Here is a 28000-nt window from a genome sequence, read left to right as displayed (position 1 = left end):
AGGAAAAGGCTACAATAGCCAGCTATGAGGTCGCCCAACTCATCGCAAGACATGGCAAGCCTTTTTCAGATGGAGACTTAATAAAACACTGTCTCGTTAAAGTCGCCGAAACTATGTGCCCGGAAAAAGTGCAGGAGTTCAACAACGTTAGCATGTCCAGAAATACAATTGTGCGACGCATTGAAGACTTGTCAGCCAACATTAAACTGCAACTGTCTGATAAAGCTTGTGCTTTTGATTTTTACTCCATCGCATGCGATGACAGCACTGATGCCAGAGACACCGCACAGCTGCTAATTTTTTTGCGGGGAGTGGACGACAATTTCGGAGTTACAGAGGAGCTGCTCGATCTTAAAAGTCTAAAAGGCACAACAACGGGTATGGATATTTTTGAAGCTGTGTCAGACTCAATTGACAAAATGGGACTTGCTGTATGGAGTTACCACAGACGGGGCTCCAGCTATGGCAGGTGCACACAAAGGAATGGCATCTATGATGTGTGCCAAGGTGAAAGAGACTGGAGGAGAGGCAGTTAAAATGCACTGTATTGTTCACCAAGAAGTTCTTTGTGCCAAGACAGTCAATCTCGGAGATGTAATGAACACAGTTGTGAAAACTGTCAATATAATTCGTGCAAGAGGACTGTACCACAGAGAATTTCAGGCTTTCCTCTCTGATGTGGATGCTGAGTATGGGGATCTACTCTACCACTCAGATGTGCGCTGGCTAAGCCTCGGCGCCGTGCTGAAGCGTTTTTACTCCCTGAGGTCAGAAATTGACCAGTTTTTGAAAGAGAAGGACTGACCACTTCATGAGCTGAATGACCCTCTGTGGTTGGCAGACCTAGCATTTTTAGTTGATGTTACTAATCATTTAACCACCCTGAACAAGAGCCTACAAGGGAAAGAGCAGCTGGTACCACAACTTTATGCGCACATGAAAGCATTTTGTGTGAAGCTCAATCCCTTTAAGACACAACTGCGCAGCTTCAACGTTGTGCACTTCCCCACACTGTCCGAGATCAGAACTGCTTATCCACAGGCCAACCTTTCTGCTAAAAAAGGGAAATATGTGTCTGTGATTACATGTCTCAAAACAGAATTCAGACAGCGCTTCCAGGATTTTTCTGTCATTGAAAAAGAAATCAAGTTATTCGCGACTCCTTTCTTGGTGGATGCCGAAGAAGTGAAAGAGAATCTGCAATTAGAACTCATGAGTGACCGACAGCCATGTCCATGTCCTTCGCATCTCAACCACTAAGTTTACTCCAGACCTGCCAGCCATCCTTCGATCCAAAGCGCAGCATCACTGCTCCCACTGAGTGCAATGCCGTTCCCACTTTAGGTGAGTAAAATGTATTCCACAGTACCCGTGTGTTAGCATGCATGTGCAACAAATATCAATAATGCGCATCAATTCTGTCGCTACCCTGCTTTTGCGCACCACTTTATTATATGCGTTTTTCTTGTTAACACACAGAGTACACACCGCTGTGCACAGCGCACACACTGCACACGCAAAGTCAGCTGATCTCATCTGATGAAGATTTGCTCCTTGATCAAGTGAATTTGTCCGGATTTTTGGCACGAGTGGTGTCGGATCAGCACCGCAGCTGGATGGCCCAATTTACATACCCAGCGTAGCTGATATTCACCAGAATAATTTACTAAAATTATATGCACTCCTGTTATTAAGTCCAGTTCAGTCTGTTAATATTGATAACCGTTTCAAACGAACGTTAATAGGTGTGTTGCTAACCCTAATAACTTAAATAACAAGCTTGAAATTTAGCCGTTCCATTTTCCACTTCAATGTTTTTTCTCTGTACTGTAAATCTTCTGTCTAAATCTGAGGCTTCAACCAGTGCTGCTGAGAGGGAAGCTGGAGAGAATAGGAGTGGATGGACATCGGGTGTTGAATGTGTGTTCAACTAAGGATGGGTCAAATGCAGAAGACAAATTCAGTGTGTGTATGTAAAAATATATATGCTGCCAATAAAAAAAAGTGATATGGCTGCTTGGATCATCGACTACCTCACCAACAGGCCACAATATGTGAGACTGTGTAACTGTGTGTCTGAGGTGGTGGTCTGCAGCATGGGGCCCCAGAGAACAGTGCTCTCACTTTTCCTCTTCACCCTTTACACTTCAGACTACTTCACCTACAACACCAGCAGATGTCACCTCCAGAAGTTGTCCGAAAACTCTGTCTGAGGGGAATGAGACAGAGTACAGGTCAGTCAGCGTGGAACCAGTAGAACAAAGGAGATGGTAATTGACTTCTGGAGAAGGACATTATCACTTACACCAGTGAACATCCAGGGCTTGGACATTGAGATGGTGGACAGTTTTAAGTATCTGGGTGTCTACCCAAACCATAAACTGGACTGGTTACATAACACCAATGCCCTGTACAAGAAGGACCAAAGTCGCCTCCACCTTCTGAGGAGACTGAGGTCCTTTGAAGTGTGCAGGTCCCTCCTAAGGACTTTTTATTACTCTGCTATCCACTACGCTGTGGTCTGCTGGGGACCGGGCAGCATGGACCGAGACAGAAAGACACTAAAAAAGCTGGTCAGGAGAGCCAGCTCTGTCCTGGGCTGCCCACTGGACTCCGTGGAGCAGGTGGGTGATAGGAGGATGTTCGCCAAGCTGACATCCATCATGGACAACGCCTCTCACCCTCTGCATCAGACAGTGTAGGCTCTGAGCAGCTCCTTCAGCGGCAGACTGCTACACCCTCAGTGTAGGAAGGAGCACTACCGCAGGTCCCCTTCAGCAACACCGGGGCTCCACAGGGGACCGTCCTCTCTCCCTTCCTCTTCACCATTTACACCACAGACTTTAAGCACTGCACAGAGACCTGCCATCTTCAGAGATTTTCTGATGACTCTGCAGTGGTTGGGTGTATTAATGGGGGGATGAGAGAGAGTACAGGACTGTAGTGGATGACTTTGTCACATGGAGCATGAAAAACCACCTACAGCTCAATGTGACAAAGACCAAAGAACTGGTGGTGGACCTGAGGACGACTGAAAATTCAGTGACAAAGGCCAGGCATGTTACGGGAGAGGAACTGGACTCCCTGACAGTGGTGTGTAACCCTGCTAATGTACCTTTAGTGGTTGAGGACCCAAAAGTAAGTTCTAACCAGTTAGCTGAATAGTGGACCAGTGTCTAGGTTCTAGGAGGTAAATGCTGTGCTGTGTAATAGTCAGAAAGAAAACCCACAGACCTGGGGATGTGCTCAAGTTCAGGGTTGTATTGAACCTTGCAGAAAAAAAAATATAAAATAAAATTTTACAACCTAGCAGCTGGCAATACATAAGTTCCTACATTATGAAACAACAAAATAATTATCATGAGCATAAAACTCAGTCCAACAGAAAATCGACTCAAATGGGTGAGCAAAACTCAATAAATTCCAGTTCCTCTTACTAGTCTCTTTTTAGTCTGCACAGTCGTAAAGTCAAGTCGTACGTCAGTTGGATCCTTTAAATTGAAAATGTCTTGTTATCTGAGAGTTCATTCAAGTTCTGTGTGTCTTGTATTCTTCTGGGTGCTCCCTATTAGTAACAAGTCAACACCTGGATGATGTCATGTCAAATCCTACCACACCGGTGAACTTGAACAGCAAAGAAGAAGATTGGTGATGATATTCCCTGATGATCACAGCAATCTGATTTCCTGGTGGCTCACCATCTCCCTCGTCAGGAAGAACATCCGGTTTCCAGTTTCCCAAAACGGTTTGGTAGTATCAAAAACCTAGCCTGCATACCAATATAAAATCCTTATTGTTTACAGTCATAATATTTCAATCACTTATGGCCATATCTCAAAGTAAATCCACATCCTCAGGAAAACACGGTAACACTGCATTTGTAACATAGTTCTGTGATAGCAATATATTCAGCTCACATCATTTTAAGGAATGTTTTTATTCCTTGCAACCATGACATTATGATTACAAATTCTTTTAACCATCAATTATCATCACAAATTTTAACCATGAATTTTTATATGCTTGTCTTTTCTCCACATTATGAACTGAGATACAATTCAACATGAAACCTAATATTACACCTTAAAATCAGAATTAAGGTTATAGTTTGTATCTTCACACATTTATAGTATTCTCCAACCTCGTTTTGCAGGATACTAATAGTGTTAAATATACTCAACAACACATATATTAGTTACAAAATGAAAATACAGCTACGGTTCACACTAAACATAGAAATATGCGTCCTTTAATGCACATTAAATTTTTAACATAACACAGTCATAACCATCACATTTTGCATGTAGCACATTAGCCAGACAGTGACGGCACACACTCTATGATGTACCGACCCAGGCCGCCATTTGCTACATTAGCCTAGCTGAAAATAACACACCAAGATGGTCTGTTCACAATAAACCCAAGTCAACAGGCTTCAGGGTCATCTCAGTCGTCTCTAGTATCACTCCTAATACGTTTAAATGGTTACAACCAACTTGTATGCAATAACAGACAGGAATTTAATCTTCATTTCTCACTCATTTACCCATGCTCTCTTGCTGCTTCTCTCGCTACTTGGGTGTATTTACTTTCTTTACCGCAACTACTACATGAAAGGGGTGGGACTTGCTTCCATCTGCCTATCGCATTTTGCTACTGCGTAATTCGACCAATAACAATAAAATGAAGTTGATGGGCATATAAATCAACCAAACAAACTTAATAAAAGCATACGCTTTGAATTAAATTAAATTCTTCTTCATAAAATAAGGAAACTCTGTTTCTACTGGGTTACACCCTCCCCCTTTAAATACCATGCACGTCCCGTTGCATTTTACCATATGTTTATAGCAAAAGTGGTGTGTCAAAGGCTTTGTTATCATTACTCAAAGAGTCAATGAAGGCTGTACTTAAGCCTTGAAACAAGGACTTCAATACAGTGATTAAGGGATTTCCAAGATCTGGATAGTCAAGTCTTTGTGGAGGTTGCGGTTTCTTTCTGACCTCCTCAAAGGTTGAAACGTGATGGGTTCATCACCTTGTAGAACCTCTGGTTGCTCAAAGATCTGGGTCCCCTAGTGGTCAATCTAGTAGTATCCTGGGATGGGGGCTCCTCAGTCCAAGAGACTAAATACTCATCCTCAACGTCACTCGTGTCAACAGCATCAGGGCTCTCAACGGAGCTTGTTCGGCCTGTTCGAGGCTTGGGATCAGGTTTAGGTGTCAGGGGGTTTCCCGTTTCAGCGGGAAGGAAGTTACATGGGAGCAAGAGATCCCTATACAATATACAGGCAGGGCCCACTGGCTTAACCGTGTAGACTGGCAGGTCTCCAACATGTTTGGTCACTACATGGATGTCAGTATCCCACTTATCCGCAAGCTTGTGCTTGCCACGTAATCGCACATTTCTTACTAACACCTTATCTTTTTTGACCCAAACCTATCATTTAGTCCAAAGCCCAAAGTCAACTACCATTCATTCGAAAGCCTTATTCTTACTCTCTCACACCCTACCTGGAAAACAATACAACCAATTTTTATTGTTGTAGTGTACCGCGCTCCTGGCCCATACATATTTTTACTGGAATTTCCAGAGTTCCTATCGAGTCTGGTCCTTAAAACTAATAAAGTCATTATTATGGGTGATTTCAACATCCATGTGGACGATAGTAATGATAGCCTTCGCGCAGCATTTATCTCTCTCTTAGATTCAATCGGCTTCTGTCAGTGTGTACATGAACCCACTCACTGCTTCAATCACACTCTTGACCTTGTTCTGACATATGGTATAGATGTAGAACATTTAACTGTCTCTGAACAAAATCCTCTTCTGTCTGACCATTGTTTAATAACTTTTGAGTTTATATTATTTGATTTCATACCACCAAGAAAAAACTCCTACACTAGATACCTGTCTGATAGTGCTGTGGCTAAATTTAAAGAAACAGTTCTATTGTCATTAACTTCAGTATCATGTCCCAATATAAGTGAACAATACAATAATCCCTCTGAAATCGACCATTTCGTGAACAGTGCTGCAGGTTTACTAAGGACAACTTTAGACTCTGTTGCTCCAGTAAAAAAGAAACTCATAAAGCAAAAGAAACTTGCACCCTGGTATAATACAGAGGTTCGCAAATTAAAGCAAAATGTGCAAAAACTTGAGAGGAAATGGCGTTCTTCCAAACTTATTGAATCTCGCTCAATCTGGCAAGACAGTCTTAGATTATATAGGAAGGCCCTACGGACTGCCAGAGCAGCCTATTACTCAAAATTAATTGAGGATAACAAGCATAATCCCAGGTTTCTTTTCAGCACTGTAGCCAGGCTGACAGAGAGCCATAGTCCTATCGAGCCTTGTACCCCTGTGACCCTTAGCAGCAATGACTTTATAACCTTTTTTAACGACAAGATCTTAATCATTAGAGACAAAATTCAGCACCTACTGACCTCAGCTGATCCTGATGTAACATCAAACACTAGTGTCTTAGAACCAACAGTAAAAACAGATAATCATCTTGACTGCTTTTCACCTATCGATCCCCATCAGCTATACTCACTCGTATATTCATCCAAGCCAACAACATGCCTCTTAGACCCCATCCCTACCAAACTTCTCAAAGAAGCTTTACCCTTACTTAGCACCTGTCTATTAGACATGATCAATCTGTCCCTGATAACAGGCTGTGTACCCCAGTCCTTTAAAGTAGCTGTAGTCAAACCTCTCCTTAAAAAACACACACTTGATCCAGAGGTTTTAAGCAACTATAGACCGATATCTAATCTTCCATTCCTTTCCAAGATCCTTGAAAGAACAGTCGCCAATCAGTTATATGACTTTCTTCAAAATAATAACTTATTTGAAACTTTTCAATCTGGCTTTTTAGCTCATCATAGCACAGAAACAGCATTGGTCAAAGTCACAAATGACCTCCTCCTGGCATCAGACAAGGGATTTATCTCTGTCCTTGTACTGTTAGACCTTAGTGCTGCATTTGACACCATTGACCACTCTATATTACTGCACAGACTGGAACACCTAATTGGCATCAAAGGAACTGCATTAAGCTGGTTTCAGTCTTATTTATCAGATCGATTTCAATTTGTTGATGTTAATGATACATCGTCCACACTCACAAAGGTTAGTCATGGAGTTCCCCAAGGTTCTGTCCTTGGGCCAATATTATTCAGCCTGTATATGCTCCCCATTGGTGATATTATTAGGAAACACTCCATACATTTTCATTGTTATGCGGATGACACACAATTGTACTTATCAATGAAACCAGATGAAACAAATCAGCTAGTCAAGCGTCAGGCATGTCTTAAAGACATAAAAACCTGGTTGACCAGCAACTTCCTACTTCTAAATTCAGACAAAACTGAAGTTATTGTTCTGGGCCCCGAACACCTTAGAAATAAATTATGCAGTGATATTGCATTGATAGATGGCTTAGCCGTGGCCTCAAGCTCCAATGTAAGAAATTTAGGAGTCATCTTTGACCAGGACATGTCCTTTAACTCGCACATAGCAAATATTTCAAAGACTGCATTCTTTCACCTCCGCAATATCGCAAAGATTAGGCACATCTCAGTCCACAAGTAGCCCTGCATTTTGGGAACTTTGCGTTCCCAAAATGCAGGGCTACTTGTGGTTCCTAGAGTCCTCAAAAGTAGATTGGGAACCAGAGCCTTTAGTTATCAAGCTCCTCTACTATGGAACCATCTTCCGGTTTCGGTCCGGGAGGCGGACACCCTCTCTATATTTAAGAGTAGACTAAAAACTTTCCTCTTTGATAAAGCTTATAGTTAGGGCTGGCCTAGGCCGGCCCCTAGTTATGCTGCTATAGGCTTAGACTGCCGGGGGCCCTCCCATGACGCACTGAGCTCTTTCTTCCTCTCCCTCTCCTTCTGCACACATTCATGTCCCATTAATGCATATTACTAACTCAACTTCTTCCCTGGAGTCCCTGTGCTTTCTTGTCCCGCAGATTCCTATCGATCATGACTGAACCTCCTGCTGCGGTCCTGCTGTCGTCCTGCTCAAAACCTACTGCAATTACTACTGTTTAGTCATAATCTGATTTAAATCTGTTACGACTCTGTACAGCTACTACCATTATTGTTACTACCATTGTTATCAAAATCACCATAATACCTTCTGTATACTTCAATGTCATTATCATTATCTACATTCCGATACTTCTGGCATTATTACTGCTGCTATGCATCTCTGCTTGCGTGCTCCTTCTCTCACACCCCACCCCCTCTGCCTCTCTCCTTTGCTCTCTCTCTCGCTCTCCTGCTCTCTCTCTCTCTCTCTCTCTCCTTCTCTCTCAACCCAACCGGTCAAGGCAGATGGCCGCCCATCTTGAGCCGGGGTCTGCTCCGAGGTTTCTGCCTTTTAAAAGGCAGTTTTTCCTCGCCACTGTCGCCAAGTGCTTGCTCAAGGGGGAATGTTGGGCTCTCTCTATTTTACAATTTAATTAAAGAGTTTGGTCTAGACCTGCTCAAATTGGAAAGTGTCATGAGATAACTTTTGTTGTGAATTGGCGCTATATAAATAAACTGAATTGAAATAAACTGAATTGAATCTCCACGTTCAAGATCAGAGACTGTCACCTTCTTGTCATATCAGGCCGTGTTCTTGTCAGTGACTTTCTGTGCATTTCTGGAAGCTAAGTAGCTTTCTTCTAAGCGGGATCTGCAATTCTGCACATATTGTGAATGAGATATTTGCTGGTCTCTTTTCAAGGGTAATCCAAAAGCTAAGTCTACAGGCAATCTTGACTTGCATCCAAACATAAGTTCATATGGAGTGAACCCTATAACATCATTGCGAGTGCAATTGTAAGCATGTAGCAAGGGCTTCACAAAATCTTGCCAATGTGACTTTCTCTCTCGAGAGTGCCTAGCATGCTCAACAAGGTTCTGTTGAATCTTTCCACCGGGTTACCCCTTGGATGGTACGGGGTGGTTCTGATTTTCTTGATCCCTGAAACTTCACATAGCTCGCTGATTAGCTTAGATTCAAAATCAGGACCTTGGTCACTGTGTAGTTGCTCCGGTATGCCGTATTGGACCATGAAGTTGTCCCATAGGCATTTGGCAACAGTTTTAGCTTTCTGATTGGATGTAGGCATGGCAACTGCATATTTGGTAAAATGATCCGTCATTACAAGAATGTCTTTGGTGTTACTGCTATCAGGTTCAAGACTCAGAAAATCCACGCATACTAGCTCCAATGGCCTTGAAGTCCTGATGTTGACAAGGGAGGCTGCTTTTTCAGGAGCAGTTTCCCTGCGTGTACCGCTCACATTTTCACCTTTTGTTCCACATCACAAGACATTCTCAGCCAATAGAAGCTAGCTCTGACAAGATCTAGAGTCCTATCAATGCCCATATGCCCCATTTCATTGTGCAAGCTGTGTAGCACTGATGTTCTTAGTTCTTTGGGAAGCACCAACTGATATGTGACTTGATCAGCATCTTGTCTCTTCCGATACAACACCTTATCCTGTAGCTCCAAGCGATTTAGCTCCCTTGACAGAAGTGGAAGGTCAGGAAGTTCCTTGCGAAAAGTAAGAGGAGGTGTCACTCCAAGTTCCACTGAGGCTATCACTTTTCTAATTGTTGGATCAGTTCTTTGTCCTTCAGCTCAGCATGGGACAAAGAAGGGATGGTTAGTAAGCCATGGTGGTTCTCTGAAATATAGCTTTCAGGGATAGCATCTGCTGAGACGGCTAGGGACTCAACAAGTGTGATGCCACAATCATCTGAACAGAGCTCAGGTATTTTAACAAGCTGACTCTGGCAGACTGCTTGAGCAACATCCTGGTTAACAAACTCTGTGGGTTCCATGTCAGCTAGGTGCCGTTGAGTAAAGCGGCTTATGCGCTCTTGCTCCTTCTTTGACTGAGCATCATTTAGCACTTCCCCATGCGGTCACCTAGAGAGGCCATCAGCATCCCAATTTTGTTTGCCTGCCCTGTACCGGAGTGTAAAGTAGTAGTTAGACAAACCTGCAAGCCATTGATAACTGGTGGCATCTAATTTAGCAGAGGTGAGTATGTAAGTCAAAGGATTACTGTCTGTTACAACAGTGAACTGGCTTCCATATAAATAGTCGTGAAACTTCTCAGTCACAGACCATTTCAAAACAAGATACTCCAGTTTGTGGGCTGGGTACCGTGACTCACTTTGTGACAACCCTTGGCTGGCAAAAGAAATGGCTCGAAGTTGCCCATCCTGCTCTTATATGAATCGCATAATGCTGCTCCCAGACCAGTAGTACTGCGTCTGTATGCAGGATATATGGTTCCTTTGGATCTGCAAACCCAAGAACCGGGGCAGAGGTAAGTTTATTGATGATCATGAGTCCATCGTTCCTCAAAAGGTCGTCTGGGGTCAAAATACTCGTCAGATTTCACTTTGACCTTTGTACTTTTGCAGACTGGTGGGTATCCACGGATCAGTTCATTGAGTGGCTGCACTATGGCAGAATAGCCTTTAATGAAGCGGCGATAATATGGGAAATGAAAGACTCTAAGCTCTGCAATGACACAGGTAGGTGGAATGGTGATGTCCTGTTTTGACTCATTGGTTATAACAACAGAAACTTTATACGGCACAGGAAGGGCTAGGGTTAGGTTAGGTTTGGACGCAGCACCCTGCAAATGAGGGGTGCTCCGAGGGGCACGGGCTCTCGGAGTTCCAGGGACCATGTTGGCTTCTTTTAAAAAAAAATTATATTTGTTGTGTTAAAATAAAACATCCATCCACATATATATATATATATATATCTATATATATATACATACACACCCCCCCGTATCTATATGTACATATACCCATACATATACACCCACACCCACATATATATATATATATATATATATATATATATACATATTTACATATATACACACAAACATATATATTATTACAAAAGAGAAGAGGGGGGAATAAATAAATGAATAAAAGTTTTTTAATTAAAATCATAAAATGAATAAAAAAATAAAAGTGGAGGGGTCTCACCTCCCCTATAAAATCAAGAACAAAAACTTGCACACTTATAATAAAATAAGACATAAAAGTAAGTGCTTAATATAAAAGTGCCACACAAACATCAAATTAAGTGCTCAGTTCAATTCATAAAACCAAAGAAACACATGCATAAAATCTAGTACAAAATTAAAAAAGACTATTTCATGTCTGGTCTCCCCCACATAAAGTTTGTGGCAGGCCTTGCATCGGATTGCATATACAGTGAACCCTCGCTATATCGTGCTTCACTTATCGCGGCTTTGCGTTTTTTTTTTACAGTGCTTATATTTTCCGCGCTTTTTTTTTACAGTGCATTGTGCTCTGAATCCTAATTGGCTCCGGGGCTTTATTGTATAGAAGTGAAAAAGTTGATATTGTTTTTTCACTTAGACCCATGCCAACAGTTTTCGTTTCTGCACATTCTGCCAAATTTACGTTCGCAATTTTTCTCCGTGACAAAACCCACAATGTCGAAGAAGCATTCTGCGCCGACAAAGGGGCCTCCAGACGCACCGAAGAGGCCGAAGAAGATGCTAACTATTGCAGAAAAAGTTAAACTTCTGGACATGCTGAAGGAAGGCAAAAGCTATGCGGCTGTAGGGCGCCATTACGGAATAAATGAATCTTCGGTTCGTTACATAAAGAAGGAGGAAAATAACATCAGGACGACAGCAGCAATAAACTTTAACACGGATGCAAAAAGAGCTGTGACAGTCCGCAACAAGGCCGTCGTAAGGATGGAGTTTGCTTTAGCTTTGTGGATTAATGACTGCAGGAAAAAGAGCATTACGCTGGATACCAACGTTATCCGTACAAAAGCTAAAAAACTTTATGAAACTTTTGCTGACAGTGATGCCCTTCATGACAGCGAAGGGGAGGAGGATGCAGATCCAGGGCCTTCAACTAGTGCTGTTCACGCCGTCTGAAGCACATTTAATGCCAGCAAGGGCTGGTTTGAGAAATTTCAGAAACGCTTTGGACTCAAAAATGTTTCTCTGCACGGAGAGGCCGCTTCTGCGGATACAGTTGGCGCAGAGGAATACGTGAGCAACAAATTTAAAGCCATCATCGAGGAAGGAGGATACAAGCCTGAACAAGTGTTCAACATGGATGAAACAGGCTTATTTTGGGAAAAAAATGCCCTCCCGCACTTTTATCATGCAAGAAGAAGCAAAGGCTCCGGGATTTAAGGCCCAAAAAGATCGCGTGACTCTGGTTATGTGTGGAAATGCTGCAGGCTTTATGATAAAGCCAGGGCTCATTTATAGGTCTAAAAATCCCAGAGCCCTGAAACACAAAAATAAGGATGCTTTGCCCGTTTACTGGATGTTCAATTCAAAGGCTTGGATGACAAAAGAGCTCAATCAGGACTGGTTCAAACACTGTTTCATCCCGGAGGTCAAGCGTTATTTGAGAGGAAAAGGACTAGACTTTAAAGTGCTTTTGCTCGCTGACAACGCCGGGGGTCACGCTGATGATTTCTCATACGATGGTGTGAAAATAGAATTTCTGCCACCGAACACTACATCACTGATTCAGCCCATGGACCAAGGCATCATCCGCGCTTTCAAGGCTCTGTATACGCGCAATACGCTGCAGCATCTTGTTGAGTCCGTGGACTTGGATCCAGATTTCGCACTAAAGGACTACTGGCGCGGATACACCATTGCATCGTGTCTCCAAAATATTCAGAGGGCCATTCAGGAGATGAAAACTGAAACTTTGAATTCCTGCTGGAAAAAACTGTGGCCAGAGGCAGTGCAAAACGAGACCAGAGTCTCTCTTGACGAGCTCCATCACTCTGCAGTGGATTCAGCTGTGAAACTAGCGAAACAGCTCGGAGGAGACGGCTTTAATGACATGACGGCTGATGAATGTTAATAACCTGATTGATGCACACGCACAACCACTAATGGACCAAGACCTGGCAGAGATGACAAAGCCACCAAGCGAGGATGAGGGACAAGAGGAAGAAGAAGACACAAGTGTTGATAAAGAAGAGGAGGAAGGACTAACACTTGGTCGTTTAGCAACCATGGTGAGAATGGCCACTGAACTTCAGCGTGCGGCAAAAGAATGGGACCCTTTGATGAGTCGTTCATTGCAGTTCTCAAATATAATTGAAGGTGGCATGTCCGTTTCTAAAAATCTTCTTGCTCAGAAAAAGAAAGAGTGCCGACAACTACCCATAACGATGTTCTTCTCTCGGGGAAAGACTCCTGCGCAGCCTTCAGTGGAAAAAGACGCTACAGCGCAGTGGAGTCAGGACGGGCGAGGCACAGCTGGACGGACTGTGAAATACGCGTGTGTGAGAATAAATCCAGTTTTATATCATAGTTTTTGTAAAAAAAAACGTTAATATTTGTATTTCTTAAACACATTTTAGGCCTGAAAACAAGTTTTGATGTTTTGTTTCATTCTATAGTACAATATTGCATTGTAAAATAATAGTAAAAATAAAGATATCTACTTCGCGGATTTCACTTATTGCGGGTTATTTTTGGAACGCAACCCCCGCGATAAACGAGGGTTCACTGTACTGTATTTCTGGTTGTGGGGTTCAAAGCCTGCCACGGGTTGATGCCCGTCTTAGCAAAGAGGTTAAAAATGTGGGGGAGACGAATAAAACCAATCCCCGAGCCTCGAGACGCTTCCCTGTTCTGTTGATTTTTGTTAATGTCTGAGTGGTCTTTCAAATTTTTGTTCCTTCTATAGGCAGAAATAAGCAGGCAGTCCCTCAGCACGCCACAGCTCTCCCTCACCCCCTCAAAATTAGCCCTCAGAGTAGATAGTAAGCCTTATTCTCTGAATATGTCATTACCAAGGGGACGAGTTCGGGTCCGGGCGGCCGAGGGTAGTTGTTGTATTTTTCTTTAAATGTCCGGCTGGTCTCTGCCTTAATGGTCCTAAGGAAGCGCCTCGAGTAGCCCCAGGTCCTCAGCGCACTAAAAAGGGTCCTGGTGGCCTCCTCCACGTGCTCTGGAAAAGAACAGATTCTGTGGAAGCGTATCAGCTGGGATTTTATCAGGCCTCTGTACGTATGTTTGGGGTGATAGCTGGTTTTGTGAAGGAAAAAAACTTTAGTGGCCAGTGTTTTTGTCTGGTCACTGGAGCTGCGGAAGAAGATGCATGTATCAAGGAACTCCACTGTTACTGGTTGTAGATTGTGTTTAAGTTTTATTTTTGGGTGGTGTGAATTCAGTATATCCATAAATGTGCTGAAGTTTTCCAGTGTACTGTCCCAGAGGCCAAAGATGTCGTTCAGGTACCGGAGATAGAGAAGGGGTTTGATGGATAACTTTGTGAATACCGTTTCCTCCCAATGGGCCAGGTAGATGTCAGCATATGCAGGTGCATATTTACGGCCCATGGCGCAGCCGCACAGCTGGAGATAGTGCTGGTTATTGAACATGAAGTTGTTTCTTGTAAGCGTAAGGTGCAGCAGCTGTAAAATAGGGCGAGCAGGAAGAGTGATCAAGCAACTCTTGACACAGAGGCCACCGGACAAGGAGGACTGGGTGGGGTGCTCAACAATAGCACATTTCTCTGTTGTAGGCTGATGAATTTTGGCTGGGATGATAGTCTTGCACAGCAAAGTGACTAAACCTGCCTTGCCATCTTTGTTCTATTTGTATCTTAGTTGGAGTGTGTACAGCACGGCTCTCAAACTGTAAGGACCAGGTAAGTAGTTAGGGCTTTTGAGGCCTAAGTATTTCTCATAGAGCACATCCAGTGTGTTGGTTCCAATCAACACAGGTGTTTGGCTATCAGGATGGACATCTGGAACAACAAGAGCAAGTGTTGGGATTTCAATGTCAGTTTCAAGAAAGTCTTTTGGGAATGTCACATCATAGAGAATGACATCTCTATGTAGCCCAGGTAAGGGACAGACTGACCAGCTGCACCTTCTACCTCTAATAGATCATGAAGTGGTTTAATGTCTTGATCAGGAAACCTGTATTTATAAAATGACTCCGAAACTGTAGTTACTTGTGAACCACTATCCAAATATACAGTTGCAGGCCGCATCAGCTATTCTGACTGAAGCTGTGCATTTGGATCCTACTAAACCTTTAGGCAGTTCGTAGGTAGTTTTTCTGGTGAAGGACTTATTAAGGTTAGCACACTGTTTGCTTATCTTCAGCGGGACAAGATCGACCTGCTACAGTCCCCGTTCGCCCCACAACCGAGACTGTCTCTAGTTTAACTGTTCAGTTGCAGCAGTGGGGTTTTCCAACTCCCACTTCCTTAGCTTCTCTCTAAACAGCTTCCTTTTCTCTGAGACCAGAGCTGGATTTGCATCATTTTCACAGTCAGGTTTAATGTGACCATCTTCGCCACAACAAAAACAGTACCATGGTTTAGGTCTGGAACTTTGGTTGTTGGTTATCCAATATCTGCTAATCCAAACAGCTTCATCAGTTCTGACTAAGTGAAACTAAATAAAACAAAGGATCCTGCAAATTTGTCTATGTAGTTTGACTGCCAGTGATGACCCTCTGTGTCTAACGACTGGCTAATGGCTGTGAGACTGTTAATGAATTCCGGTATGACCGATTAACGACCTATTGTTCTTTCATGTGAATTGGGGTGAAACTTCCCAGGTATGAATGGGAGGACAGCATTGTAAGTGCAAGAGAGATGATGTCCAAGTCCACCACCTCTGTTAAGTGAAGGTTTTTCCAACATAGATGGCTTCCTTGACCCCTCTTTCGCACCACCTGTCCTCTCTGTCAAGAATGTGGACATCTTTCTCATCAAAGGAATGACCCTTTTCCTTAAGATGTAAGTGGACTGCTGAGTCTTGTCCTGTGGAGGTGGCTCTCCTGTGTTGTGCCATTCTTCTGTGGATTGGCTGTTTTGTTTCACCAATGTAAAGATCAGAGCATTCTTCACTGTACTGGACTGCATATATGATATTGCTCTGTTTTTCCCTGGGGATTTTGTCCTTGGGGTGGACCAGTTTCTGTCTCAGTGTAATCATCGGTTTGAAATGGACCGGGATGTCATGGTTGTTGAAAATTCTTCCTAGTTTTTTCTGATAATCCTGACACATAAGGAATGACAATGTTACTCCTCTTTCTGTTATTGTCCTTTTTATTGTTGGTGGGTCTTCTTTTTTGTGACTTTTGTGAGTGCCCAGTTGGGGTAGCCACATGTTTTTAGGGCTGACATGAGGTGTTGTTGTTCCTTCATCTGTCCTGCTGAGCTGGTGGGGACTGTCTCAGCTCTGTGATGCAGGGTTCTGATGACTCCCATCTTGTGTTCCAGTGCATGGTGTGAGTCAAACAGTAGGTATTGGTCTGTGTGGGTGGTTTCCTGTATACTTCCACATTAAGGCTTCTGTCATCCTCAATGTGAACGGTACAGTCCAAGAAGGCTAGATTGTTATCACTGGTGTCCTCCCGTGTGAACTTGATGTAGTGGTCCACTGCGTTAATGTGATCTGTGCATTGTTTCACTTCCTGGGTCTTGATCTTGACCCAAGTGTCATCCACATATCTGAACCAGTGGAAGGAGGGAGGTGTTCCAGGAAAGGACATCAAAGCTCTTCTTTCTACTACTTCCATATAAAGGTTGGCCACAATGGGAGACACAGGTGATCCCAAATTCTCCTTATACTGAAAGTAAGTAGTGTTCAGGCAAAGGTCCAATAAATCACAGATGTGGTCTGGAGAGAGATTGGTTCCGTCCTAAAGTGTGTTATCCTGTGAAAGGCGTCTTTTTACCATCTGTGTGGCTTCTGAGGTGGGGAATGTAAGTAAACAAAGAGGTGACATCAAAGGAGACCACGGTGTCCTCTGTGTCCATGATGATTTCCTTAACTTTGTTCACAAAATCCTGGGAGTTGTGGATGTGATGAGGAGTGTGTTCCACTAGTGGCGCCAAGATGTTGGCCAGGTGTTTGGCCACCTTGTATGTGACCGAGTTAGTGCTGCTGACGATGGGTCTGAGGGGGACTCCTTCTTTGTGTATTTTCGGGAGTCCACACAAGTGTGGAATGGTCTCTCCGGGGTAGAGCTGGAAGTAGAACTTGCAGTTGATTATTTGATCTTTTCCAGTTTTTGCAGATAACTAATTAGCTGTTGTTTGTATTTCCTGGTGGGATCTCTCTTCAGCTTCTCATATGTGGCTGTGTCGCTGAGGAAGGTGGCCACTTTGGAGTGGTAGTCCTGTGTGTCAAACTACATAGACAAATTTGCAGGACTATCAGATCCTTTGTTTTATTTAGTTTCACTTAGTCACTGAGGTGTATATATTTGTTCCCCACCAGACAGTTTTTTCAGAACTGGTGATGCTGCTTGGATTAGCAGCCAAACGTCTGCAAGCCAAATCTTCACAAGTCCAGACGCCTTGCTCTCTTTGAGTTGGTTATCCGATCTACAGACACTTTCTCCTGTTTCTCAGATTTCTGTTTCTCTCTCGGTTTGTTACTGTAGGCTCCATTGGGGGCTTTCTTTTTCTGTTACTTTGTAGTTATTATTGCTAACTGGCTTTGAATAGCTGCTACTTGTTTAGTGAGTTCTTCAGCGACTGTATTCAAGGCAGCATATGCATCTTTTCCTTCCTCATGGCTATGAACAGACTGCACATGTGATGTCACTTTCTGTTTCGTGCCAAGACGTCACATGCGCATAGCTTTTGCTGCATGTTGATTTTCCTCTGTGCGCAATAGCAATAGCAACTGAGGAAATGAGAGTGGGTTTGATCTCTTTTGCTTTAATTGAAGCTCAGTAAGAAGATGACTGTCCCAACATCCCCTGCAGAATTGAGTGAGATGTTTTTCAAAGTCATCACTTGAGGCTCCGCCTCTCTTCACAGCTAGATTGAAAGCTACTTGAAGGCGCTGCAAGTATGCAGAGGGTTTCTCACCTGCATCCTGGAACGTGTCAAGGAACTTAGCGTAGAGCTCATCTTGGACCGCTCCATAAGCAGAACCTAACAAGTGGAGGTAATCAGCTGGTAAGCTATAAGGGCTCAAATGTCTCACCACATCAGCTGCTGGAGGTAAGATGTTTTCAAGAATTTTCCTAGATCGCTGGAGGTTGGATATAGAAGGATCATTCATGATTAGTTCAACACTGGAACGCCACGCATCATAGTCTGGTTCATGGGACGGTCGAGGGTCTTTGCCTGAGAAAGCATGAAGTCGTAATGAGGACTGCATCTGCAGTGCACTGTCATCCCTTTTTACAATGTGCTCCACTACAACGCGTTGCACTTCTGGGGGACTTAAATCCTGTGCAATGAGAGTTGGGATACTCTGAGCTCCACTACATTACACTACATGAGGTCATCAAGTTTCAATGGTGTGTCTTTCACAGACTTGGGGATGTGCTCAAGTTCAGGGTTGTATTGAACCTTGCAGATAAAAAAATAAATAAATAAATAAAAAAAATGCTTGAACAGTTTTTAGTCTGCACAGTCGTTAAGTCAAGTCGTACGTCAGTTGGATCCTTTAAGCTGAAAATGTCTTGTTATCTGAGAGTTCATTCAAGTTCTGGTAAGTGTCTTGTATTCTTCTGGGTGCACCTTATTAGTAACAAGTCAACACCTGGATGATGTCATGTCAAATCCTACCACACCGCTGAACTTGAACAGCAAAGAAGAAGAAGAACAGGAAGAAAGTAAATCTACATCCTCAGGAAAACACGGTAACACTGCATTTGTAACATAGTTCTGTGTTAGCAATATATTCAGCTCACATCATTTTAAGGAATGTTTTTATTCCAAGTTAAATGAATTATGAATGAATTCTTTTAACCATCACAAATTTTAACCATGAATTTTTATATGCTTGTCTTTTCTCCAAATTATGAACTGAGATACAATTCAACATGAAACCTAATATTACACCTTAAAATCAGAATTAAGGTTATAGTTTGTATCTTCACACATTTATAGTATTCTCCAACCTTGTTTTGCAGGATACTAATAGTGTTAAATATACTCAACAATACTAGTTACAAAATGAAAATACAGCTACGGTTCACACTCATTTTTCTCACTAAACACAGAAATATGCTTCCTTTAATCCACAAGAAATCTTTAACATAACACAGTCATAACCATCACATTTTGCATGTAGCACATTAGCCTGACAGTGACGGCACACACTCTAAGACGCAGCATGATGAACTGACCCAGGCCGCCATTTGCTACATTAGCCTAGCTGAAAATAACTCACCAAGACGGTCTGTTCACAATAAACCCAAGTCAACAGGCTTCAGGGTCATCTCAGTCGTCTCTAGTATCACTCCAAACACGTTTAAATGGTTACAACCAACTTGTATGCAATAACAGACAGAAATTTACTCTTCATTTCTCAATCATTTACCCGTGCTCTCTTGCTGCTTCTCTCGCTACTTGGGTGTGTTTTTTTTCTTTACCGCAACTGCTACGTGAAAGGGGTGGGACTTGCTTCCACCTGCCTATCGCATTTCGTTACTGTGTAGTTCGACCAATAACAATAAAATAAAGTTGATAGGCATATAAATCAACCAAAAAAACTTGAAATAAACCTAACAGGACAATAAAAGCATACGCTTTGAATTAAATTAAATTCTTCTTCATAAAATAAGGAAACTCTGTTTCTGTCTGAGAGGAGGATATTGTCCAAAATAAGCACTATACTGGACTTTTCCTCTCACCTTCTCCACAATGCGCTGATCAGATACAGGAGCTCGTTCAGCAACAGACTCTTACTCCCACGATGCACCACAGAGCGACACAGGAAATCATTCCTGCCTGTCGCGATCAAACTATTAAACTCTGCACTGTGACGGACACACATACCTTTATATATACAATGCATATATGTACACATGTAAATACCTGTATTTTTAGATTTATACTTATCTTGTTTTTTATCCTATCTTATATCTTTCACGTTTTTTCTTGGTCGGGAAAACTGCAAGTGCAATGTCTGTACAAAAAAAGAATTTCCCCTCGGGGATAAATAAAGGAATTCTGATTCTGATTCTGATTCATGATTCATTCCCACTGCTGTTATACTGTACAACTCAACAGTCTAGTCCTCTTTTTCCTCCCTTATGAGCACTTGTATATAGCTGTATACTGTACTTTGTTTAATTGTAAATTAAAATTTATTATCTCTGTATTTTCTGTAACTGTTTTTGCACACACCTTTTGCTTTTTTTTTTTTTTCTTCATTCATGTCGGAGGACCAACAGTTTTAAGTGGTGAGCCAATCTATCTGTTGCAAACCCACACAAAGAAAAACTCTGGGCTTTATTAGACTCTCAAAGTGACACCTCCTTCACTTTCAAAAAAATGTGGAATATTATCCACAGATACATCTGTGGGCGGCACAGTGGTGCAGTGGTTAGCACTGTCGCCTCATAGCAAGAGGGTTCCAGGTTCGAATCCCGGTCTGGGCCCTTCTATGTGGAGTTTGCATGTTCTCCCTGTGCCTGCGTGGGTTTTCTCCGGGTACTCCGGCTTCCTCCTACAATCCCAAAAACATGCTCATTAGGTTAATTGGCTACTTTAAATTGCCCCTAGGTGTGACTGTGAGAGTGTGTGGTTGTTTGTCTTTGTGTGTTGGCCCTGCGATTGACTGGCGACCAGCCCAGGGTGTACCCTGCCTCTCGCCCGTAGTCAGCTGGGATAGACTCCAGCTCCCCCGCGACCCTGACGGATAAGCTGTATAGAAGATGGATGGATACATCTGTACACTTGGAGAAAACCCACGCTGGCACAGGGAAAACATTCAAACTCCACAGAAGGGCCCAGACCTGGACTGTACCACTGTGCTATGCTCAACATCCTAACATTAAAATTTTAAGAAAAACACTGTGCATCCACTTTGGCTGTGTTTCAGCACTTAAGGAGTTTTGCGTTTGTGTTTGTGAGCTGACCACCACACCACTATGATGCCCATAAAAAATAAAAAAATCCAGTTACTCAAAATATAAAAGTATTTCCTAAGATCAATCAGAAAAGGTTTTACAATAAATAGATTTTCAAGTTCTAAAAGGTATGGTGATATTTTATGCACTCAATTGGTCAAGGCACATGCCACAGGCTGATGCAGTGATACGTAGCTGTGACACTGCATCATTTGATGCATTATTGAAGGTCAGGTTGCTTTCATAGCAGCTTTCAGCTCATCTGTACGGCTCATTTGTATTATTGGGTTAGGGGTTTCCCATCTTCCTAAGACAACGCCCCATATATTCTCTATAGAGTTTAGGTCAGATGCGTTGTCTGGCCAATCAAACACAGTAATGTTGGTCAGCCAACCAGTTAGTAGTAGTTTTTGGCACTATGGGCAGGCGCTAACTAATACTCTAAAATCTCCTGGTAGATGGCCATGTTGACTTTGGACTTGACATAACACAGTGGACCAACACCAGCAGACGATATGGCATCATGAATCATCACCAGCTGTGGAAATCTCACTCTGGACTTTATGCACATTGGATTTTGTGCATCTCCACTCTTCCTCTAGACTCTAGGATCTCGATTTCCAACTGAAATGCAAAATTTACTGAACATCTGAGAAGAGGACTTAAGACCATTGAACAGTCCAGTACTTTCTCTCCTTAGCCTAGATCAAACAGTTCTGATGTGTCTGATTTAGGAGTGGCTTGGTACTAGAAATGTAACAGTTTTAGCCCATTTCTTGAAGATGTTTATGCATGGTGGCTCCTAATACACTCCTTGTGAAGCTCTCCCATGTTCTTAAGTTGGCTTTGTTTGACAATCCTCTCAAGGCTGCAGCCACCCCTGCACCTTTTCCTACTGCACTATTCCCTTCCAGTCAACTTTCCATGAATATGCTTTGATACAGCACTCTGAGAACAGCCAGCCTTTTCAGTGATGACTTCCTGTGTGAAGGGCGTTGATGATCATCTTCTGGACAAGTGTCAGAAAAGCAGTCCTCTCCATGACTGTGGCTACATGTGCTGAACTAGTCAGAGATACTCAGTTAAACTGTATGAATGATAATTTAATCAAACTCTAAGTTCAATATTCTATTTTAAGATACTAGATTTTGATTTTCTTGAGCTGTTAGTTGTAATTATTGAAGTGAAAACAAAAATAAGGTTTGAAATATTTTACTTTATGTGCAATGAATACAGAATATATGAAAGTTTCATTTTCTGAATTAAAACTACAGAAAAAACTTCCACAATATTATAGATGGACCTGTACCTACAACCCTCTGGGATTTGTCACCCGCTATCTATCCTTTCAACAGAAGAAAAATTTAGCAGGAAATGTGTTGTCAAGGAACTAGCTGGGATGATCTACTGCTTGAACAACTGAGACCATGGTGGGAACATTGGAGGAAGGATGTCATTAATCGGCAGAAAATAAAGATAAGTGAAACCCATATATTATATATATTCATTACACATAGTGAAATATTTCAAGCCTTTATTTCTTGTAATTTTGATGATTCTGGCTTAAAGATAATGAAAACCCAAAATTCACCCAAAAGGATATTTTAAACAGAAATGTCAGGTTTATGAAAAGTATGTTCATTTGTATGGACTTAATACTTGATTGGGACTCCTTTTACATGAATTACTGCATCAGTGTGGCGTGGCATGAAGGCAATCAGCCTGTGGCACTGATCAGGTGTAATGGAAGCCCAGGTTGCTTTGAAGTGTAATGATGGGTTTCACTTTCTGAAATGAGTGACAAAAAGTACTGAACTTTTTCATGATATTCTAAGTTTCTGAGATGTACTTGTACTGTAGCTGTGTTCTTCTGGAGCAGCATAAGAAAGCAGTCTGGAGATTTTATTCATTTCCTTCATTTTTTCTTGTATTCAGCCCCTGTTGTCTTTTGCCATTTTAACTTTTATCTTTAAAATGTAAGCTTTCAGTTAGAGCATTTCCATTTAAGCTTTTGCATTTTAAATTTAACATTCTTCACTGTCATAAAACATTTTCAGGTGATCATTTTCTATTTGCTTTATTTCAATTTCCTTTTCATAAGTTTAATTATGACCTGATTATTCCTTCTATTGCTAACAGTAAAACTTTTCTAAACTAAACTAAACTAATCTTTTTAACCACATGTCACTCCACATTCTCTACTGCTCAATGCTTTTACCATATTTACATTACTGTGCAGTGGTTTGGGGCAATACTTACAAATGTACAATACAACCACTATCCATACTGCAAAAAGAGCCATAAGAATAATTCATAATGCTGGTTATAGGGATCACACCAATTCATTATTTTTACAATCAGTATTATTCAAATTCACTGAACTGGTTAATTTTCAAACAGTACAAGTCATGTACAAAACTATACATAATCTACTTCCTGGAAATATACAAAAATGTTTTTATAACAGAGATGGGAGTTATAATCTGAGGGGAGAGTTCAATTTAAAACATCAGAAGGTCCGTACAACATTAAAAGGTTTTTGTGTTTCTGTTTGTGGAGTGAGGTTGTGGAACAGATTGGGTGTGGAGTTAAAGCAATGTCCAAGCATGACCCAGTTTAAAAAGCAGTACAAGCATATGGTTCTCACAGGGTACAGGCTTGAAGAAGGGCTTTAACAATTAGGTGTTCTCAAGAAATATGGCTGTACTTGTTTAGTTATTCTATTTATTTCTTTATTTATTTCTTCTCTGTATTGTGGTATGTATGTGCATGTGCTTATGTATGTCTATATATATATATGTGTGTATCTGTTTATGTATGCATATGCTTATAAATTATACATTATTGTATGATGAACGTATGTGTATCGATGTATATATGTGTGTATATATATATATATATATATATATATCACTATTTTCTAAATTATTAGTATAGTACAGTGGCTTGCGAAACTATTTGGCCCCCTTGAACTTTGTGACCTTTTTCCACATTTCAGGCTTCAAACATAAAGATATAAAACTGTAATTTCTTGTGAAGAATCAACAACAAGTGGGACACAATCATGAAGTGGAACACACTTTATTGGATATTTTAAACTTTTTTAACAAATGAAAAAACGAAAAATTGGGCGTGCAAAATTATTCAGCCCCTTTACTTTCAGTGCAGCAAACTCTGTCCAGAAGTTCAGTGAGGATCTCTGAATGATTCAATGTTGACCTAAATGACTAACGATGATAAATGGAATCCACCTGTGTGTAATCAAGTCTCTGTATAAATGCACCTGCACTGTGATAGTCTCAGAGGTCTGTTTAAAGCGCAGAGAGCATCATGAAGAACAAGGAACACACCAGGCAGGTCCGAGATACTGTTGTGGAGAAGTTTAAAGCTGGATTTGGATACAAAAAGATTTCCCAAGCTTTAAACATCCCAAGGAGCACTGTGCAAGCAATAATATTGAAATGGAAGGAGTATCAGACCACTGCAAATCTACCAAGATCTGGCCGTCCCCCTAAACTTTCAGCTCATACAAGGAGAAGACTGATCAGAGATGCAGCCAAGAGGCCCATGATCACTCTGGATGAACTGCAGAGGTCTACAGCTGAGGTGGGAGAATCTGTCCATAGGACAACAATCAGTCGTATACTGCACAAATCTGGCCTTTATGGAAGAGTGGCAAGAAGGAAGCCATTTCTTAAAGATATCCATATAAAGTGTCGTTTAAAGTTTGCCACAAGCCACCTGGGAGACACACCAAACATGTGGAAGAAGGTGCTCTGGTCAGATGAGACCAAAATCGAACTTTTTGGCAACAATGCAAGACGTTATGTTTGGCGTAAAAGCAGCACAGCTCATCACCCTCAACACACCATCCCCACTGTCAAACATGGTGGTGGCAGCATCATGGTTTGGGCCTGCTTTTCTTCAGCAGGGACAGGGAAGATGGTTAAAATTGATGGGAAGATGGATGGAGCCAAATACAGGACCATTCTGGAAGAAAACCTGATGGAGTCCGCAAAAGACCTGAGACTGGGACGGAGATTTGTCTTCCAACAAGACAATGATCCAAAACATAAAGCAAAAGCTACAATGGAATGGTTCACCAAAAAACATATCAAGGTGTTAGAATGGCCAAGTCAAAGTCCAGACCTCAATCCAATTGAGAATCTGTGGAAAGAACTGAAAACTGCTGTTCACAAACGCTCTCCATCCAACCTCACTGAGCTCGAGCTGTTTTGCAAGGAGGAATGGGCAAAAATATCAGTTTCTCGATGTGCAAAACTGATAGAGACATACCCCAAGCGACTTGCAGCTGTAATCGCAGCAAAAGGTGGCGCTACAAAGTATTAACTCAATGGGGCTGAATGATTTTGCACACCCAATTTTTCATTTTTTATTTGTTAAAAAAGTTAAAAATATCCAATAAATTTTGTTCCACTTCATGATTGTGTCCCACTTGTTGTTGTTTCTTCACAAAAAATTACAGTTTTATATCTTTATGTTTGAAGCCTGAAATGTGGAAAAAGGTCACAAAGTTCAAGGGGGCCAAATAGTTTCGCAAGCCACTGTATATACTGAAGTAATTAGGGAGAAGGGGTGAGATTGAATAAGCTTTGGCTTCTTCCCACTCCTTTTGAACATAAATAAGTGTTAAGTCTTGTTGTTTCATTGTTTTTCTTCTTCTTCTTCTTTTGTTTATCTATGTTAACCCCCCCCCCCAAAAAAAAAACTGTATGTATGTTAATTTCCTACTTGGACTTTTAATTTGAATTGTGACCAGAAAATATCTTCCACAATAGCCATCCCTGTTTAGATTTGGTCCAATTAGGGAGCTCTGATGTATTGTTCACTGCAAAAATTTGTTCATCATTGCATGAGAGGACTGATCAAACTCAAGAAAATAACTGACAGCAGCTTATATCATATTAAACACAAGCAGATTGGAACAGTAAAGACATGCTGACACACCAGCCAGGTGTTAAGGCTTTTAGAGAGGCAGAACACAGCAAGCACACAGCACCCAGTCAGTGGACCTGAGGGAAGACTGCAGGACCTCAGAGCTACAGGCTGGCTCCTGGTTATTAGATGCAGCAGATTGAAGCCTGACATGACTGCTTGAGAGGTACTCCACCCACTACAAGAACCAAGGGTTATAACCAAGGACTCTGCTGGATGAAGGGGAACAGAGAGACAGAGGAACAACATGAGACAATGCAGCTCAAGATACTGAACAGCATTAGAGGCAAGACCTTTAATAAAAGCACCAGTCATCAACATTGCTTGGGATTCCCACTGTTCATGCAAAGTACATTGTTAACAAGCATGACAATCATAATAATAAATAATGATATAAATGCATTTTATTTATAGGCGTCTTTCTAGACACTCAAGGTCACCTTACTTGATTCAACATATAAACTGACACAATATTAATAACAAAAAAATACAATTTGAAATAGACAATGCAGTTGTGGATTGAGGGAGTAGGCTAGCCTAAACAGATGGGTGGGAGTGAGTCAGTGTTGTGGAGGTCAGGTTTGAGTGAGTTCCAGAGCATTCAGCTGCTCTGCTCCCCTGTGTGTGTGTGTGTGTGTGTGTGTGTGTGTGTGGTGGTGGGGGGGGGGGGATGGATGATGATAAGGACCAGTTGGATTTAGTGTCTATTAGAAGAAGTTCTGTTTTATTGCTGTTCAATTTGAGGAAGTTTGAGCTGAACCAGGATTTTATTTCAAGAAGGCAATTGGTGGGAGTGTGGAGTTGGGTTTGGTTGACACAAACACACACAGAAAAACAAATAACATTAACTGCACATGTGATTAATTCCTTTATTACAATCTTATTACATTTATATACAATTAATTATTACAATATTACAGAGACCTTCGCCTCACTGTTCAGAGAAGAAGAGTGTGAGGAAAGATAGAAATGAAAATACAAGAAACACAACCCAATAAAAGAATCCACTCCAATTCTTTAGAGTCTCGCGGATCACCACACAATAGCGGAGTCAGTAAAATTCTCATGAAGAGCTACCGTAGCTCAATGGCTGAAGTTTCAGCTGGTTCTGACAGAAAGTTGTCAGAACACAGTGCATTGCAGTTTGTCGTGTGTGAGGCTGCGAATACCAGTCAGGGTGCCCATGCTAATCTGTGTCCACCCCCAATAGTGCCTACAATAGGCAAATGAGCATCAGAACTAGACCACGGTGAAATGGAAGAAGAAGAAGGTGGCCTGACCTAATGAATCTCATTTTCTTTTCCATCCTGTGTGGCCGGGTGAGTGTGCGTCACTTACTTGGGGAGGACATGGCACCTATGGGAAGGGGGCAAGCTGGCGGAACATAAACATTGCTGCTGAGCAAGTACACCCATTCATGGAAACTATTCCCTGGTGCTAGTGACCTCTTTCAGCAGCACCCTGCCACACTGCAAAAACGGTTCAAGAATGGTTTGAGGAATGCAACAAAAAGTTTGAGGTGGCCTCCAAACTGGCTTCCAAATTCTCCAGATCTCAATCCAGTAAAGCATCTGTAAAGCATCTGTGTTAGGCGTTGGGAACAGACTGAGACGCAGAGCACACCATTCACCTCTGCCCAGCATCCTACTCGCCAATGTCCAGTCACTGGAAAACAAGCTTGATGAACTCAGGGCCAGAATAAAGTTCCAGAGGGATATACAAGACTGTAATGTCATCTGCCTCACTGAGACATGGCTGACCCCCGACTCCGGACCACACCGTTCAACCAGCGGAGTTCTTCTCAGTTCACCGCAAGGACAGGACGGGCGAGTCTGGTAAATCAAGGGGAGGTGGTATGTGTCTGATGGTGAACAACAACTGGTGTGACAACAGGAATGTTGTGTCTCTCAAACACTCATGCATCCCTGACCTGTAGCTCCAGTGCTGTCCTTTCTACCTGCCCGCGAGTTTACTTCATCATCATCATTTACGGTCATCATCAGCGCGGTTTACATCCCAACTCAGGCGAACACGGACATTGCTCTCACCGAGCTACCTGAGGCAATATATACCTATCGAGCTAACCAGCCTGATGCAGCCCTCATTGTGGCCGGGGACTTTAACCG

At 42.1% G+C, this 28000-nt stretch overlaps 1 protein-coding gene across 9 annotated transcripts in view; it reads right to left on the bottom strand.

The window, feature by feature from the left end:
* msrb3 (methionine sulfoxide reductase B3) overlaps positions 1-28000 on the bottom strand; it is a 69007-nt gene that overhangs the window by 26120 nt on the left and 14887 nt on the right. For 2 of the 9 annotated variants that reach the window (XM_046379274.1, XM_046379277.1), the window contains exon 2: positions 25952-26086. The exons of 1 other annotated variant lie outside the window; for it this stretch is intronic. In XM_046379274.1, coding sequence (XP_046235230.1) covers positions 25952-26027 — 76 coding nt within the window. In that variant the 5' untranslated portion in view covers positions 26028-26086. 6 more of the 9 variants (XM_046379275.1, XM_046379281.1, XM_046379279.1 and 3 more) reach the window with 6 other exon arrangements.

This window comes from Scatophagus argus, chromosome 22 (assembly GCF_020382885.2).
Source record: "Scatophagus argus isolate fScaArg1 chromosome 22, fScaArg1.pri, whole genome shotgun sequence".
Classification (NCBI taxonomy): domain Eukaryota; kingdom Metazoa; phylum Chordata; class Actinopteri; family Scatophagidae; genus Scatophagus; species Scatophagus argus.
Note: the sequence above shows the minus strand (reverse complement) of the source record. Positions and strands in the feature narration are given on the sequence as shown.